Raw genomic sequence first — 20,154 nt, forward strand, 5'->3', positions numbered from 1 at the left:
AGGCAGCTCCCTCTTTAATTCCTTAGTGCATTTTCTCCTAGTATTTTTCCTTTTCTTCCTTTTTCTACTGTCTAATTCCAGTCAACATCACAATTAAATTTTCCTCTCCTTTAACTCTCTAAATAATTTCCTCTTTCTCATATATTCTTTCAATTTCATTATCATGTGGGTAGAGAGTTGACATGTAAACTTGTAATGTTGTGTTGGCTGGGCTTTTTGTATGTGGTAGATTTCCCTAACTGGTATAGGTAGACGTACCATTAATATACCTGACTCAGTATAGTGTGAAACACCTTCATTGACACAGGGAGCACTACAGCACAACCACATTAAACTGTCTTCCTCACACTGCTCACAGATACTCCACACCACTGTGGGAATGCGGTGTTGCTAGCACTGATGTCCCAACAGAGCCCCCCCCCCCCCCCCATCCATAGTTCATGGCACTAGGAGAAGTGATGATTGGTAAGTGTTGTTGGTTGTGGGAATCATGTACAGATGTACATCATAAGCCATGTCATGGCCAATTGCGAAGCAGGACAGGACTGGACCGTTTGTCAGCATGTGATGTCTGGTTGTGATGTAGAGATGGTAAGGCGTCAAGTGAGAAGGAGTCTGATGGAAGTGGTTGAAGCAGGATCATTGGGCACAGGTGGCGACTCTGGACAAACCAGCAGGAGTGGGCCCTGCTCGGAGGGTGGCTGAGGTGGAGTCGACAATGTGGCATGAAGCAACAATTGAAGAGAAGCCTGTGCTGCACGGTATTTATGAATACATTCTCTGCTGAGAACTGTGAGGATATATCCTGATCAGCTAGAACATTATGATCTCCTACCTAATAGCCGGTATGTCCATTTTTCGCATGGATAACAGCAGCGACACATCATGGGATGGAAGCAAAGAGGCCTTGGTAGGTCTCTGGAGGGAGTTGACACCACATCTGCACACACACCTAATTCCCATAAATTCTGGGGAGAGGGGCGATGAGCTCTGACGCCATGTTCAATTACGTCCCAGGTGTGTTCCATCGGGTTCAGATCTGGCACAGACCAACACATCAATTGGAACTCCCTGTTGTGTTCCTCGAACTGCTCCATCACATTTTTGACATCGCGCATTATCTTCCTGAAAAATGCCACTGCCATTGTGAAACAGGATGATCATGAAGTTATGTACGTGGTCTTCAAGCAGTTTATGATACTCCTTCGCCATCATGTTGCCTTGCATGAGCACACTTGAACCCAGGGATGCCCAGTGAATGTTCCCAAGAGCATAAAGGAGCCGCCACAAGCTTGTCTCCGTCCTGTAGTACAGGTGTCAAGGAGCTGTTCCTTGGGAGACGACAGATCCGAGCCCTCCCATTGACATGATTAAGAAAGTATTGAGATTCATTAGACCAAACAATATCCTGTCACTGCACCAACGTCCTGTGCCGATGGTCATGTGCCCATTTCAGTCGTGGTTCAAGTGGCTCTGAGCACTATGGGACTTAACTTCTGAGGTCATCAGTCCCCTAGAGCTTAAAACTACTTAAACGCAACTAACCCAAGGACATCAGACACATCCATGCCCGAGGCAGGATTCGAACCTGCGACCGTAGCGGTCGCCAGCTTCCAGACTGCAGAGCCTAGAACCGCTCGGCCACTCCGGTCGACATTTCAGTCGTAGTTGCCGATATTGCATTGTGAATGTTGGCATGGGTCATTGGCTGTGGAGGCTAGTCGTTAGGAGTGTTTGGTGCACTGTGTGTTCAGCCACACTTGTACTCTGGTCAGCATTAAAGTCTGATGTTAGTTCCACTGTAGTTCGCCCCCTGTCCTGTGTTGGCAGTTTGCCAAGACTTGGATGTCCGATATCTATAATGAGAGATGGCCAACCAACTCCACGATTTCTGGACGTGGTTTCACCTTTCTTTCTCCACGTGTTGAAGACACTTACCACAGCACTCCTCGAACACCTGAAGTGCTCATGCTGAGCCTCCATGCAATCACAGTCAGACCACGGTGAAATTCAGATAGATCATGCCTTCCTCATTCTACACCAGACAGCACGCTCTCTGATACTATATGCAGCATGCATGTGTGTGAGTAGCAGTCATTCCTCGCCAGGTGACAAAGCTATCACGTGGATGGGTTTATATCAATAGTAGGTCGGTGGTTATAATTTTCTGGCTGATTAGTGGAGTACTTGCATAATCGCCTACCCAGCTAGGTGCTTGGTCTAACGCACAGCTTCCCGACTGGGAAGGTTTGTTGGGCCCCATCAGAAATCTGCCCAGCGGATTAGTGTCAAGATCCAAGATCCGGTGTGCCAACCAGCCTGTGGATGGTTTTTAAGGCGGTTTTCAATCTACCTTGGCGAATGCGGGCTTGTTCCCCTTAGTCTGCCTCAGTTACACTATGTTGGCGATTGCTGCGCAAACACTGTCTCCACATATGTGTACACCATCATTCCATCATTACTCTAACATGCAAACATTTGTGGTTACACTCGTCTGGTATGAGACGTTCCCGAAGGGGGGGGGGGGAGTGATCCATTGGGGGCCGAACAGCACAATAACTCTGGGTTCCGTGTGGGGTGGTGGTGGGGTGGGTGGACTGCTGTGGCCTGTTGTGGGGTTGTGAACCACTGAGGGCTACAGCAGGACAAAGCCTCTCCATTGTTTCTAGGTCCACAGTTCAATACACAACACACACACACATGCATAATCGGTATGTAACAGTAATCGATAGACATGGGTGAGGCAGTAGGTGATTGGTGCAGTAAGTGGGATGCATCTGCTATGAGGTTGTTATCGATGAGTTTGACACTGTTATCTTCAGAGTGGAAGTCATGGTGGTGATTGCTTCGTAGCCAGCCCATTGAACTGGCTGGTGGCATTTCAGAGGGTGACTGGTCGCCCTGGTCGTCATATGTAGCATCAGAATTCGTGGGGCATAGAGCAGTGGGGTAACAAAGGACCCATACCTGTTTGAGGCTGTGCAAGAAACCAATGCTGTTTTCTTCTTGAACAAGGTGTCAAAGGTATGGGGACGCAGCTTGACAATGGGAAATGGACCAGAACAGGGTGGTTTAACTCTGGACAGATTGCACTATTTTTATAATGTCATCATGTATAGCGCACGCAAAATGCCATGGCCGCTAGATGCACAGTCGGATGGGGAAATATGGGGAGAGCAGCAGTGGTGTGGGGTCGCTCAGAGCGCTATAGGTGGTGGGGAGAGCAGCAGTGGTGTGGAGTCGCTCAGAGCGCTATAGGGGAATTTCCTAGCGCTGGCGGGAAAAGTGTCGTTCTAAACTGAAGCCTACACTCAATTTTTTTTTGGAAATATTAAATGGGGCCGCTCCACACCTACACTTGTATGGGGACCATTCAAAAAGATCTACTGTCATCTCTGCTTTCGTTAGTATCTAAAAAGAATTCGCCGAAAATGCAGCGATTTATTTTCGCCTGGGTTGTTAACCATTTGTAACTTTCAGAGAAGCGTCATGAGTGGCGAATTTTGAGTAAAACCTACAATTTCTCTGGTTGTCATGACAAAAAATGCTTCTTTTGCCGAAACACAGCGGAGTTTACACTGTCTCACCTTACTAACATCTTGTGCAAACACAATTGCGAGAAAATTCTGAAACGTTGGTTTATTAATAACTTACGTTGTTCCAAAACCCATTGCATTTCTCGTTTCACAAGCTATCGATGGCCCTTAAAAATTACATTCTTTCATTGAGAAAGTCTGTAGTTATTGGAATAACATGACAGATAATGAAATGGTTCAAATGGCTCTGAGCACTATGGGACTTAACATCTGTGGTCATCAGTCCCATAGAACTTAGAACTACTTAAACCTAACTAACCTAAGGACATCACACACATCCATGCCCGAGGCAGGATTCGAACCTGCGACTAACGTCCACTGTTCAAAGTGCCGTCAATGCGAACAAGAGGTGACCGAGACGTGTAACCAATGGCACCCCATACCATCACGCCGGGTGATACGCCAGTAGCGGCGATGACGAATACTCACTTCCAATGTGCGTTCACCGCGATGTCGCCAAACACGGATATGACCATCATTATGCTGTAAACAGAACCTGGATTCATCCGAAAAAAAAATGACATTTTGCCATTCGTGCACCCAGATTCGTCGTTGAGTACAACATCGCAGGCGCTCGTGTCTGTGATGCAGCGTCAAGGGTAACCGCAGGCATGGTCTCCGAGCTGATAGTCCATGCGGCTGCAAACGTCGTCGAACTGTTCGTGCAGATGGTTGTTGTCCTGCAAACGTCCCCATCTGTTAACTCAGGGATCGAGACGTGGCTGCACGATCCGTTACAGCCACGCGGATAAGATGCCTGTCATCTCGACTGCTAGTGGTACGAGGCTGTTGGGATCCAGCACGGCGTTCCGTATTACCTCCTGAACCCACCTATTCCATATTTTGCTTACAGTCATTGGATCTCGACCAACGCGAACAGTAATGTCGCGATACGATAAACGGCAATCGCGATAGGCTACAGTCCGTCGTGATGGTACGCATTTCTCCTCTTTACACGAGGCATCACAACAACGTTTCACCAGGCAACGCCGGTCAACTGCTGTTTGTGTATGAGAAATCGGTTGTAAACTTTCCTCATGTCAGCACGTTGTAGGTGTTGCCACCGGCGCCAACCTTGTGTGAATGCTCTGAAAATCTAATCATTTGCATATCACAGCATCCTCGTCGTGTCGGTAAAATTTCTTTACTAAAACAGTTTAGGAATAACATGTGCCAGACTGAGATTCATAAGGAGAATGTTACGAAAATATAATTCATCACCCAAAAAATGTAGCTTATAAAACACTTGTTGGTGCAGCCTTCACCAAGTAGGATTAGTAGAAAAAAGGGAGAAGATCCAACGCAGAGCAGAGCGTTTTGTGGCGGGATCGTTTACTCGGTAGGAGAGGATTACGGAGATGCTCAGGGAGCTGCAGTGGCAGCCGCTACAAATGAGAGATTATACCTCATGGAGAAGTTTGCTTGTGAAATTTCGAGAGCTTACATTCCAAGAAGAGTCGGTCAGTACATTGCTTCCTCCCACACACGTCTCGCGAAATGGTCACGACGAGAAAATTAGAGGCATTTAATGCGTTACGGAGCTTTACCAAGAATTATTTTCCTCACGTGTCGTTCGTAAATGGAATAGCATAGAGGAGAAACGAATATGGTATCAAAAGTACACCACACCACACATTATAAGCTGACGTGCAGTGTATAGGTGGAGATGTAGATGCCCATGTTTCATTGTCACAGCTTGAATTTTCGAGGTGATAAATAAAGGTTTATGACTACTCTGTTACATCAAATGGTCTACCAACTAAAGACCACATCAGCAACGTAACCCAGTTGTTGTAACAGGTAGGTACTTCCGAGACATCGTCAGTTCCGTATTGATACCGCCACGTCTCGTAGAGTTCCTATCTGGGCATGCTATCCGCTACTTGCTTCGCGTGATATAATTACGTCTTGCGGACGTTTCTCGCCGTATGTGTGTACAATGGAGTGGTGGAGAGTACCTAGCCACAGCTGAGGGCTGCACGCAAGCCGTGGCGTGTGGGAGACAGTAAAGAAGCAAAACACAGCGGCCCGCTGGGGGCGATCCTCGGTGCGGCGCACCCAGCACGCTACATATAGGGGGGCGGCGGCGGCGCGGGGCGGCACTGACTACCGGCTGCCATGTGGATGCTGCCTCTGGTGCTGCTGGTGCTAGTATCTCTGGCGCCTGTCGCCATGGCGGGCGCTCTCTGCCTGCTGTGGGCCCGCCGGCCGCGCACCGACGTCCCGGGTCCTCCCACGCTGCCACTCATCGGCAACGCTCACCTCTTCTGGCGGCTGCCAGTGCTCATGGAAACCTTCTCTCAGCTGCGCGCTCGCTACGGTAACACTTTCAGGTCCGTTTCAGCTTTTAGCCCCTGTAAAATAAATTGTGACCTAGCGCTATGAATACCCTACATTAAAGCCGGGTTCACACACACATCTAATATGGCACCACAGCTTGTGACTTGGTGTAGTGGCATCGTGAGTTACCGTTCACACAGGACGCCACATATTCTACGTAGTTGCACGGCTTTCAGTATGGCGTCAATTGAAATCATATGCGCGGGTATGAATGTTACAGTGCAGGTTATGACCTTAGAACTGTGACAATAGTTCGGTACAAGCAAGACGAAACGCAAATGTTGGACCTGAAAATAGATTCCGCATAGGGATAAATCAGGAGAAACAGACACATTTATAAAAGAAATAACACTCAGAGACAAAAATGCTGTCTACAGTGACCTGAAAATGTCATCGGCAGACACGCCATCTTCCAAGATTTTAGACTCCTATTACACTCGTTGATACACAGCATTTCGAATAACTAATTTCTAGTTTAACAGCTGCCACATCACACTCTGGAACTGTTTCCTACGTATAATCCACAATTTACACAATGCTTGGTCTCACAAATTATTAACGTTATATGAGTCGCTTTTTTGGTGAACGACGAAATATTCGCGATCTGCGCAGGCCATTTGCCCCCCCCCCCCCCTGGGGGAGAAGTTTGTGGTTCGACAATAGAAGCACGAACGTCCTCCGTCTCTTCGACAGTGCTGTTTCAGTGTGCAGACAGGTTGCAGGCGGTTCCAGACTGTAGCGCCTAGAACCGACTTTCCATCACCGCTGCTCCCTGGTGGTAGTATTTCGGAACACAACCATTCTGTCGCAGTTATAGTTGTGTAACTGCTGCTGTACGCCATCCGATTTCCGTGTTTTTCTTTTAATTTTATTTGCGGAAAAAATGAAAACAATGGTCAGCAGGCACTCTTTCGTAGCTGCTTAAACTACGAAAACAGCAACCCATGTTTGATTTTCTACAGCAGTGTGTTTGTAAGTGCAATATTTGCAAACTAATGACGTATCCCAGTGTTTTCGAAATTTATTGAATGTGCAAAGAAACTTAATGTAGTTCTTCTTGCAGGCAAGAAAGACAATGAAAAATGCAATTGAGCACCTGGCTAATGTGTCTCCGAAAAAAAAAAGAAACATAGACCAGTCAACAGCGACAGATGACTATGACAGTGATAGTAAACAGATCAGCGAACTCTGTAAACGTATAGAAGAATTAGAATACAGGAGACTGACAGCTATGCGTGCAAACCTCAGGTATAGTGAAAAGTGCTTGAAACTCAAAGTTAAAGCTTGTGGTGAGAAAATACAAAAGTGTTAAAAGAAGCAAGTGCAGGAGAAAGTGACTAATATTAGGCAAATTATTTTCAAAAACGCAGATAAACTGCTTGTTGGGTGGAAAGAAATGAACAAGGGAAGGTATTTGTAAAGCGGTTACACTTCGTGCTGTGTCTAGGAAGTGTTATTTGTTTTTAAGAAATCAGGTCGGTTTCCCACTTCCAGGTCTGTCAACAATTAAGAGATGGACGTCACGCTCTTTCAGATGCTTTCCTGGTGTACTGACAGATGTTTTGCAACTAATGGATGCCCACTCATCTGTACCGACAAGAACCGAACGTGTGTGTGTGTGTGTGCTATCATTCGACGAAATGAATGTAGATAGCAATATTACTTACGAGTCTGTTGAAGATCGTGTTGTAGTGCCACACACTAACGTGCTGTTTGTTATGGTACGTGGTTTGTTTTCTGGATGGAAGTAACCCATTTACTATGAATTTGACACACAAATAACAGCTTATAGGTTAAACAGTATTATCTGCTTTCTACAAGATGCTGGTTACGATGTTGTTGCGGTAGTGTGCGACCTTGGAACAAAAAATCGATCTGTGTGGAAAGATTTTAATGTGACAGAAACAAATTCCTGCTTTTCAAATCCGCAGTATGGAAAGAAACGAATCTGGGTGTTTTCAAATGTTCCACATCTGTTTAAATTAATGAGGAACCACTTTCTGGATGAAGGATTAAAGCTTCCAAGTGAGAAAATTGTTAATAAATCTATTATAGAAAGACTTCTCGCATTAGATAGGAGTGAAATGAAGTTGTGTCCTAAACTGTCACAGCTTCACCTCAGTGTTAAGGGGAGAGAGCGTCATAGGGTTTGTATGGCAATGCAACTGTTTTCGAGTGCCACAGCTACAGCCATAAGGTATCTAATGCCTGAAGAATATGAAGCAGCAATTTTTTTTTCAGTTAGCAAACGAGGCATTTGACATTATGAATGCTCAGAGGTGTAACAAGAATTCGTTATCATGTGGTTATGGGATACATAAGGATGTTCAAGAATGAATATTAAGAAAACTTTACACGTGTGCCGAAAAAATGCGCGTAGGCAATACAAATCACTTGCCCCCGTTCCAGAAAGGCATAATTACAACTGTTCGGTCATTATTTGGACTGTTTTCAGACCTTCAGCCACTACAAATGACATATTTTAACTGCAAGACTGAACCAGGATGCATTGGAAATTTTTTTCTCTAAGATCAGAGGAATTGGTCATTTCCATTTGAAACCTTCTCCAACAGAAGTAAAATATCGATTACGGCTGTTACTGCTGGGACACAAAGCTTACATGGTGTAAACCAAAGTACGATTCTGTGTATCCTGCATGACAACTGCTACCGTCTGTATCACCTGCAACGAGAGCAAGGATTATCAGCAGTAGGTTTCCCTCTATGGGAAGGATTGTGTCTATGGTTTTTGCAACAGGCCATCACAATTATGGGGTTTTTGTCATCAGTCCTCTTTAGCAAGAAAGCAACATTTACTAGACCTGGCATCGTCAGTCAGCATAATCGTCGTCTGTGGGCTACAGACAATCCTCGGGGAATGGTTGAGGCGTATCATAAACATCGGTTCAGCATTAAAGTGTGGGCAGGGATTCTTGGCGACTGCATTCTTGGATCGGTTATTATTCTAGAACGCCTCGGTGGAGGAACGTTCCGGGACTTCCAGCGGAATACTCTGCATGGGCTGCTTACGAGTGTGCCTTTGGCAATACGACAGGTTATGTGGTTTATGCATGACGGAGCATCACCCCACTTCCGTATTACAGTCTGTTGAAGCTCAACAGCATTTTTCCTGGACATTGGGTAGGACGCAAAGGCCCTATGGCATGGCCTGCTAGATCAGCGGACTTAGCCCCCCTGAATTTTTACCTCTGGGGACATCTGAAATGCGTTGTGCATGCTGAACCAGTTATCGATATGCAGGCCCTTCAGCTTAGGTCCCGAGTTCGAGTCTCGGTCCGGCACACAGTTTTAATCCGCCAGGAAGTTTCATATCAGCGCACACTCCGCTGCAGAGTGAAAATCTCATTCTGGAAACATCCCTCAGGCTAAACCATGTCTCCGCAATATCCTTTCTTTCAGGAGTGCTAGTCCTGCAAGGTTCTCAGGAGAGCTTATGTAAAGTTTGGAAGGTAGGAGACGAGGTATTGGCGGAAGTAAAGCTGTGAGGACGGGGAGTGAGTCGTGCTTGGGTAGCTCAGTTGATAACCTGTACTCTCTCCTATTCAGTGATGACCAGGTGATGATTGCCAAATATCGTGATGACTGATGACTAGCTGAATGGTGAGGAAGCTGTCTGAAGATTATGACATACGGGATTTAAGAATTAATTTTGTGTAGTTGATGTCCCACAATTCACACAACTCATATTTCAAGCAGCGTCACATTTCAGCCGCTACGAGCTGCTGATAAACTGTTTATGCACAACCGGTTTCTAACTTAAGATAATATTCAAGTATCTTAATGTTCTTTATAACAGCGTAGCCCAAATAAAAGAGAGTATATGATAGAGGGTGCTGACGAACGGCATGATTTATAATCCGTCCATCATAAGAATAAACCTGATGTAAACATTGCACTGTGTATTCTTCCACTTTTCTGGAACCTCATTGGACTTCCGTTTCACGTGGGACTGCACACAAGCTGTCTCGAGTACTGTCAAATACGATAATAAGGGTACGTTCCGTGCTGTGCGTTACGCGCACGTTGACTTAGCGATAATACGGGATAACAGTTTTTCCGGCGCATTTAACTTCGACAGCACTGGCCTGTCAGCTGATACAGCTAGCCTACAGTGAGGTGGCCAGCTGCAGTTCACACGTAAAAAGAGACGAGCAGAGGAGCAATACAGCTTCGAATGTCATTTAATTTTTTAAGCAGAATGAAATAATGCACTGAAAATCTCCTACAGTATGCTCCTTAGACGACTAGACGAAAACCGCAACATGTTATCTTTTTTGCTAACATGCTATTGTAATTAAAAACAACAATTATGAAAATTCCTGACTTAACCACAGGGTAATTTTCTGCATAAGCTGTGTGTAACGAGAGTATTGAAGGATTTCATAAGTAGGGGTACAAGGGCGGCGCCGTTGCATTTTGTTAGTGCGGGTTGCCTACATCAGGGACAGGTATGCACTCAGGGGCAAAACCTATTGTTCTCCTTTGATTGACAGGTACTTAACCTATATTTCTGTTAAGTGGTTTTCCATGTCACCACCATTTCCTTTTGATTGACAGGCACTTATCCTACTGTCCCCCTGGCCCTCCCCCTCCTCCCCCCTCTCGCTGCTACAAGTACACTTCCAGGTCTGAGTTATTGGAATAGCTTCTCTCACTCTTATCAGTTTGATTGACTAATAATTAAATTGATCAATTAATTAACCTCTCACCCACCAGTAAATCCCCTCCCTTCCCCCCTCCTCCCCCAGAAAATGTCAGAAAGTTCAAACTCCATCAGGAAAATGTAACATACCACGGCTACCTACACTAACCTAAGAAAATGGCGGGAGAAAAGAGCACTTGGGCTACCTCCACTAACCTAAGTCATCCGACCGCCACCTCTTCCTAGGAATTGGCTGGGATAGAACAGAAACTAGTCTTACTTAGCCTTTTGTTCTGTTAAGTGATTTTCCATGTCACCCGCATTTCCTTAAACTATTTTACCACCTTTGATGCCAAATTAAGCAATTAGTTATGTTCTCCCACCATTTTCTATTGCTTCTCTAATTTCATATGCTTTTGAACGCCATTTCTGGCACATTCTTCTTTGTCACACACCCCCTTAAACTATTGTACTGCATTTTACATAACAATTATGCAAACGAACCTAGTGTTATGCACTTAACCTTCTGTTCTGCTCCATGTGACCCACTCATGCCCTTCCCCCCCCCCCCCCCAACTACTGTACAGCTAATACCTCATTGGTATAAAAAATTTATGCAAATTAATTAAATCGATAATTTTCACATGTATGGGGTAGTTTTTTTAATTTGCAGCATCCTATTGGTTGGTGAAATCGATGGAATACAGCTTAAACAAAAGATCACTAATGAAAAACACATCCCCACCACCGACTCTGTCAGTTGTCAAGTGACACGTAGGTGTCAGTTCGGGTCCTGCAAGGATGAGGCGGCGACATCTCTTTGATACACGACACCCGAGAAATTCCTGTCGAAACAAGTGTTCACCTAGGTACCGCTGTTGGCGCGATGATGCATAGCTGCAGTGTGGGTCTAGCGCTGAGATAGATGCCCCAATGCTTCCCAGAATAGCACAGGGTGTATTCTACCTAGCGATCATCATTGAATTTACTCGTCAGACTGATGCTGCTGCTAATGTGGGAGCATCATCTCAAATGGCATTAGTTTTTGCTGAAGATGAGTGCTATTAAGGAGGTGAAGTTCTACATCTACATCTACATTTATACTCCGCAAGCCACCCAGCGGTGTGTGGTGGAGGGCACTTTACATGCCACTGTCGTTACCTCCCTTTTCTGATCCAGTCACTTATGGTTTTCGGGAAGAATGACTGTCGGAAAGCCTCCGTGCGCGCTCGAATCTCTCTAATTATACATTCGTGATCTCGTCGGGAGGTATAAGTAGGGAGAAGCAATATATTCGATACCTCATCCAGAAACGCACCCTCTCGAAACCTGGACAGCAAGCTACACCGCAATGCAGAGCGCCTCTCTTGCAGAGTCTGCCACTTGAGTTTGCTAAACATCTCTGTAATGCTATCACACTTACCAAATAACCCTGCGACAAAACGCGCCGCTCTTCTTTGGATCTTCTCTATCTCCTCTGTCAACCAAATATATATAATGGTTGCATGGAATTATACCTATAATGCAGCACAAATTGGGTTATGGGAGCAGGAGGTATGTGACCATGTCCACTTCCGAAGATATATAGCAGACGTATCTAAAATTATATCTCCTGTACTTGAATTAAAATCACAGACATAGCATGTGGTTAAAAAACTGTAAACTGTCACAGCAGGAGCAGGGTTGAGAAAAAAGAACACAGAGGTTGTGAGGTAAAATTCATTTACTTCTGATCCAACTTAAAAATAATTTTACATTTTCATAAGCAGAAACAACACTTTTTTCATACATATTCTTCAGTCAATCGAGAGAAGGACACCCATAGAATTCCAGGTCTTGAATAGCAACAAACTTAAAGATTCGATGCATCCATGAGATCTTGTCCTTCCCCTTCACATAGACGATGATATTCGTGTGATCGAATAATTTAAGTGCCGTCACCATATCTTTATAGGGTATACCAGCATCCTACCAGTGAATTTCGTGGTAGAAATGTGTTAACCACTTTGCACTCTTCCATGTCTTAGAACACTTCACATGTTTGGAAAACCTTGGTGACGCTTTGTTTGCTGAGAATGTCTCTATTATTCCAGCATCTTGTGTTTATGCAACAAACGCACCATCTTTAAATATGAACTGTCTATGCACACCATCATAGAAACCCTGAGTGTCTGCAATGACGTCCACACCTTGAGATTCCATTGTGAAATGCTGTAGGTATGGTGCAGCACCTATTCATTTACACAGCTTGTTGCACAACACCAGTGAGCGGGCAGTAGTTGATCACATGGTCATGTAGAACTAGAGCATATGCGGCAGTGTGTTCTTGGAAATTTGTTGAAGATTCAAATTCAATTCGCACATCTATAGATCCAGACTTAATTATCTCGTTCTGTTTCGAGCAGTCTATTACGATGACCAGTGAAAGCTCCTTGAACTTACATGGACTGAGTAGATAACCTCCTCCCTCTTCTTCAGCAATTTCATAGTAAGAAGCATGAAACCTTGCATACGTGTCATAAGCTAGACTGTATACATTTTGATTCCACTGCCGATGCAAATTGTCATATGAGTAGAACTTTGAAGTGAGGTAGACTCTGACATTAGTTAACTTGCAGTTGTTGAACACAGTGGAATCATTTGTTATATCACCTCTTCTATCAGTCTGAAACGCAAGTATGATGAATCTAGGTGTCTCTAGCTGTGAAGAGGTTTTAATAGCCCATATTTGTCTGCTCGCAGTCAGTAACACTGGGTACTCGAAAACTAGCCTTGAGCGAAATGTCAGTGACAGAAATGTACCGGAATTCTGGACTTTTAAGAGTTTCAAATGCTCCTCGTCGGATACACTCATGTGAGGCATTTTCCATATTATCTTGCTGATTGTGCCCATATTCTCCTCTTGAGCTCCTTGAATGTGTGAGTTATTGTCCGTTGCACTCTGCACCAGAATGAGCTCTTTTTTAGCATTCATAATAATCTGTCTTATGTCCTCAAAGTACCCCATAATCATTTTTAGAGGTATGCATGCAGTAAATTGCTATTACTCTGCAGCTGTTCTATCCACTGGATCGTCTATGAACCATCTTGCATTATCTAAACTATGCAAATCTGCGGGTGTTGCAGAGACATATGTTTTAAGGGTCGATGTTATGCTGACATTGTGTGTACGATCAATCTCAGACCCATTGATTTCATAGCGTATCTCTTGGAACAGGAATGCTGAAGTGTTACGTGTAAGCTTGGATCCCACTCTATCGCTGCCGTCGGTTTTCTTGAATGACCCCTTTAGATATATGAAACTCTTGCATGGAAGCATGGGTACATCTTGGTGCTGGATGACAATCCAAATTTCATCGTTCTCGTTAAATGTGGTTGAAGCTTACGGTTTATGAGAGAAGTATTCCTGACGTATAATTCTCTCATCATACTCTACTGGACCGGTTATACTGAGTGAGGACGTCATTGCACGGCTTCAACCGAACTGGTTTAAGAAACTCATAGTTCACACATGTTATCACTTCGCTGTTTGGTAGCGAATTGACGTGTTGTGGATTGTGTGCTCTTGTTTTATACTGTACGCCTACCCCACCTTAGATGTAATTGTACAATGATCTCCTCACCACAAAAAGTCAACAATTTGCGTATTGTGATCCATAATATGCAGCTCCAAACAATCCAATGCCATTGTGGGTGGCGGATCCACCTTCAATGTGAGGCAAATCCACACACGAACGCTAACTCCGGGCTACTGAAGTCTTGGGAGCCATCTGCGACACATTGATATACACAGACATACAGAAAACCGAGCAAACACTCTCCAAATGTGGAGGTGGCTGGATACAATTGAGTACAGTGCTTTAATACACCTCCCAATCAGTGCATTTGGACTGAGATATATTGGCTAAACATACTACTACTGTCCTGATGGAGCTTGAATTCTCCGCCATTTTCTGGGGGTGGAAGGGGGAGGGGAGGGGATTTACCAGTGGGTGAGAGATTAATAAAGTGATCAATTTAATTAAGTAGTCAATCAAATTGATAAGAATGAGAGGAGTTATTCCAGTAACTCAGACCTGAAAGAGTACCTGTAGCAGCGAGGGCAGCGTGGGGGAGAGGGAGTTGGGGAAGGGGGCGGCGGGGAGAATAGGAAATGGGGGTGACATGGAAAACCACTTAACAGAATAATAGGTAAGTACCTGTCAGTCAAAGCAGAACAATAGGTTAAGTACCCATCAATCAGAGGAGGACAATAGGTTTACCCTTGAGTGCATACTTGTCCCTGATGTAGGCAATCCACACTAACAAAATGCATTGGCACCACCCTTGTCCCCCTAGTACTTTATAGTTAAATATTGAAGCCACTGAAGGTCATCTGGTAATCCCTTAGCCCCTTCCTTATCCGAATCCGAGAAATACATTTCAGTCCTGGAAGTGTCACCTGCTGCGTTGATAACGAGTCTATCAACAACGGAATCCACGAGGCCAACCAGCCGCAGCATTTTCTCTTCTTTTATGACGAGCCGTTCTATATCCCGCCAGCGTTCGGCAGTGACGTGTGAAAAAGCTGCGTGCGTTAGTTCCAGTACATGTGGCAGCTTAGCAGTCCTGCAACTTGGCTCCAGATCAGTTCTGTTGGTTTTATATTGTAATGGCACAGTAACAAATGTAAAAATGCAGCATTTATATGATGTGCTCGATGCTGTGAAAATGATTGTTTTCCATGTTTCTACGATACTTATCTACCACTGTGATATAAACGATGGACGTAGTCCATATAAAGAGGATTTGGCTTTTCAGTTTTGCCTTAAAAATTAAATTATGTTTTCTTAATTTAAGCAACTTTTATGAGCAGTCTTTCGTAATACATCGATAATTAAGAATTTGTATTTGAAATGGAAGCAGGAATTTCCAATATGTAACAGAAATAAGAAGACGTGCATTATTTATAAAAAATGATGATGAGTTTTATAATTACAAGCTGTAGGTATTTCAAATTTAACGAGAAAAAAAATTATACTGGGGAGATTTAAACCGAGGCACAAATAACCACATTAGATTTACAATAAATTACGCTACCGCCTGCGTTATGCGTCCAGCGAAAGCCTGTTTTATAACCGCAGTATATATGAAGGGCTTATTTCAATAGTGGTACAAGTCCATTTTTGGTCGTTCTGAGATACAGAGTCCTAAAGTTAAATGAGCGCTGAAAAATCTGCAGTTGTGATACCAGAAATATTCAAGTGTATGTGCAGTTGAGCTACCAGAAATAGTGACGTGTATATGCAGTTAAGCTACTAGAAATATTCAAGTATATATACTTGAATATTTCTGGTATCCCAACTGCAGATTTTTCAGCGCTCATTTAACTTCAGGACTCTGTATCTCAGAATGAACAAAAATGGACTTGTACCATTATTGAAATAAGCCCTTCATGTAGAACGAGGGATAACTTCAAAGCCGACTATATCTGTAAATTTATCAAAAACATTAAGAACAGCCTGTTTCTCGGCACTTTTTAACCGTGTTCCACTCGCGTGTTTCACTGCGGAACAGAAAGCAGCTTCAGCCATTTTTATACAGCGCATTAACAGCGCGCCAATCAGAGCAGAACGCTGCCGAGGTTGTGACTGTCCACGATTTTTGAAATAAAAACTACATAGCTAAAGCGTGATTAAGAAAAACGTAGGTGGCTGTTAATACATTCGAATGTCTTAAAGTTTCATTTAATGTAACTTAGTAGTAAGATATCTAATACATAAATAGGACCTACTTCCAACAGCGTAACACCACCAGTGTACGCGTGCTACGGCTTCTGACCAATCATCGCGTTTGTGTTTGTTTACATTAGGTTTATTCTTATGATGAACGGATTATAGGTACGGGAAATTTTAGTATTAAATTTTGTTCTTCTTTCAGATATCTATACCTCAGAATCGATGGAGTGCAAAGGAAATTAAGGATAACATTGAACAAGGGAAATATGTTACGACAAGCAAACCAATCGTTCGGATTAAGAAGATTATACGGAAAACAATAGCAAAAAGCATTTGTGTACATCGGTCAGAAGTTGGGGAAATAAAAGAATAGGAAAAGATCACTTTCTCTCCACGAAAATGGGTTACTGGTGACGACAATCTGAAGTTTCAAGATAAAACTACACCAGAAATGAAGATCTAAAAAGAATGGCAGTTTGTGGGAACATATTGGAAGCTGTTGAGAGGAAGGTGTTACCATGTTATAGCCATATAGAAAAAATGGATGATAATGGTGGGCAAGGAGGGTATGGGGCGGATCCCGGGTGAAGAAGGAAATGAGATCGACCGCCTAGAAAATGGGTGATAGACGTAATGGAAATTACAGACCAAAGGAATCTCTCAGAGGGAGATTGGTAAGAGGGTAAATTATGGATGATGAGAAGCGAGAAACAGTATTAGCTGCAAACAATTCACAAATGTACAGGATGTTTCATGAGGGACAGCAAACATTTTAGAAGATGGCGGTACGATCTGACTCGAATAAGATATTCCATATATAACAGGTGACCAGATTTTATTGGTCACTGACATACAGCTGGTTACAGAGTCAAATTTTCGTTTCGCGTGTTGGCACCACAGTTGCTATGGGTTCACTGGACACTTGTGAAATTTAAAACTCTACTCGCTTGGAGACTGATTCATAAAATTTCGAGCGAACTGCAAGATGCCGCAATATTTCGGGGAAGTGTCTTCCGGCCATCTTCAGGTGAATACTGATTTTCACAACAGATGACGCGCGGCACAGAGCATTGATTTGAAGCACAGCACACATGTGGTAACGGGGTCTTAAATAGAGGAGCTCAGCCTATTGTTGCCAATATTCACCTGAAAGTGGCCAGTAGACTGCACCTAAATATCGTGGCATCAAGTTACAGACATCCGCCAGTCCGCTCGTAATTTCATGAAACAGTTGTCATTTTTGTTTTGAAGTGCAAGTTGTGAAGTTGTGCTAGAGTTTACGTGATTTAAGTTTTCGACTGTGTTTGTGACTGTGGTTAGTTGGCAATTTTACTGCATCGTTTAAATTGCTCTGATCACTATGGGACTTAACATATGAGGTCATCGGCCGGCCAGTGTGGCACTACAGTCTGGAACAGTTGTAATTTTTGTGAAATTTAAAACTCTACTCGCATGGAGACTGATCCATAAAATTTCGAGCGAACTGCCGGATGCCACAATATTTCGGGGAAGTGAAATGTGACCGCTACGGTCGCAGGTTCGAATCCTGCCTCGGGCACGGATGTTTGTGATGTCCTTAGGTTAGTTAGGTTTAAGTAGGCAAACCTGATTTGCATCCTCACAGTGGCGCCACTGGTGCCACTCTTATGCGAGTGGCGTGAAGTTTGAAAACACATCACCTTTCGAATTTAGAAACACACCTACCAACTTTCGTTTATGTCGCACAACTCGTATAATAGCGCTATGAGAAGCTGTACGTCATTGGACTTTGAGGCTGCTAGACTTGACGGTGAGCAGAGCTAATACACCTCATGAGATCTCCGTCCCGGTATGAGTAGGGGTAGTGCTGAGTATGTGCCTTCACTGTCAACGCTGCGTCAACAGGAGGCTTACATTACCCAGCTCGTGATGTACCAGCCCAGTTTAGATGCTCTGCTGTCCGCTATGAATATGTCAGGCTGTGCCACGCTCAGTGGTGCAGGGCATGGAAATCCTTTGTTGATACCTCGGCAGGGGCAGGGATGGCTGTATCCACCGCATCGTAGTTCTGTGAAGATGATTAGTGCTCAGCTGCCCATTCAGCCAGATGCTCAGGCGGTGGGCAGAAGTTGGAAGTCCGGCGAGAGTAGAGAGACTGCGTCACAGATATGGCTTAGAATAACACAAGCTGGACATCACATTGCCGTCCAGCTGGGCGAAGTTGACAGCTGGTTCGGCGGGAGTTTAAATGCAGCTGCTCGCGGCTCACTATTCAAAAAAGGTCCACGTTTGTTGCTCACACAGAAACTTTCTGGAACAGGGGTAATGGACGAGGCTGCTATTGCCATGCAGTAGTCGGTCAACTTGTAGAAGCTTTCTCAAAGCTGTTTCACTCCCAGGTCGTTGACATGCGGGATCCTGACGATACGGGATGGGCGACTTGTGATGGGGCGCTGAGCATGCAGGTAGGCGAACGGCGGCAGTCGGTGTCCGTTTCCTGATGTGCTGTTCCTGGCTCCAAGCTCTACTACAGCCCATCCCGTTACAACACGATCATGTGGCTTACAATTCGAATACCAAATGGAGTATCACATTAAGAATGTCGCCATTACGAAAGAGTAATAGTTTCGTCGTAAATTGCAAGAGAAGAAACACGCCATGGACATCTAGAACCGTTCCAGTGTTCCATCGTAGAGATTTTGGAAACAACGGAAAGCTGAAATCAATCAATACTGAATTTGAACCAGCTCTTTCACACTACAGCTACACTATTGGCCATCAAAATTGCTACACCACGAAGATGACGTGCTAAAGACGCGAAATTTAACCGACAGTAAGAAGATGCTGTGATATGCAAATGATTAGCTTTTCAGAGCATTCACACAAGGTTGGCGTCGGTGGCGACACCTACAACGTGCTGACATGAGGGTCGTGTAACGGTCGTGAACCTTAGTTACCTTCGAGATTGGATGTGGTGAGTTGATGTTAGTCAAGAATGCCTTTCAGGGCAACACAATCGCAATTATCAAACCTCACTGAGTTTGAGCGATGTCGTGTAATAGGGCTACGAGAAGCTGTATGTTCCTTCTGCGATACTGCCGAAAGACTTGGCAGTAATGTAGTCTCTGTACACGATTGCTGACAGCGGTGCTCACGAGAATGTAGTGTCGCAAGAAGATCGAGTTTCAGTGGTTTTAAGGGAGAGCTCATTGGAGGGCGAAGTGGAGGTCTGTTGTGTTTTCTGATTAAAGCTGATTCTGCCTCGGCGCGGTGATGGTCGCGTGTTGAGTAGAGGGAGGCCAGTTGTGGGCCTGCAACCAAACTGTCTGCGTGCTAGATACACCGGACTTACACCTGGAATAACGGTCCGGTGTACGAAATCTGGTGATTCGGCCTGTTGTGCTGCCATTCATGAACGGCATTCTAGGGGGTGTTTTCCAACAAGATATCGCTCGCCCACACCGCTGTTGTAACCCAACATGCTCTACAGAGTGTCGAGCCTGCTTAATCACCAGATCTGTTTCCAATCGAGCACATATGGGATATCATCGGACGACAACACGAGCTTGTCAACAAACCGTCCCTGCACTGGCCGACCAAGTGCAGCAGGTTTGGAACCATCCCACAATCTGACATCCGGCACGTGTACAACACAGTGCTTGCACGTTTACATGCTTGCTCAACATTCTGGTGGTAACACTGGTTCTTAATGTACCAGCATTTCACATTTTCTATGGCCTATCTGGCGCTTATATTAACCTGTGACCTTGGAATGTTAATCACTTAAATGTATTATCTAGGCAAATGTATTCCCAATTTGCAGTACTCTACATTAATTGTTTTTTGGCGTTGCGGTTTTT

At 44.4% G+C, this 20,154-nt stretch overlaps 1 protein-coding gene across 1 annotated transcript in view; it reads left to right on the forward strand.

The window, feature by feature from the left end:
* Positions 1 to 5,714: 5,714 nt before the first annotated feature.
* Positions 5,715 to 20,154, forward strand: part of LOC126088654 (cytochrome P450 4g15-like) — a 112,161-nt gene continuing 97,721 nt past the window's right edge. Inside the window, exon 1 of the mRNA XM_049906857.1 lies at positions 5,715 to 5,929. Coding sequence (XP_049762814.1) covers positions 5,715 to 5,929 — 215 coding nt within the window. The remainder of the gene's footprint in view (positions 5,930 to 20,154) is intronic.

This window comes from Schistocerca cancellata, chromosome 1, assembly GCF_023864275.1.
Source record: "Schistocerca cancellata isolate TAMUIC-IGC-003103 chromosome 1, iqSchCanc2.1, whole genome shotgun sequence".
Lineage (NCBI taxonomy): Eukaryota > Metazoa > Arthropoda > Insecta > Orthoptera > Acrididae > Schistocerca > Schistocerca cancellata.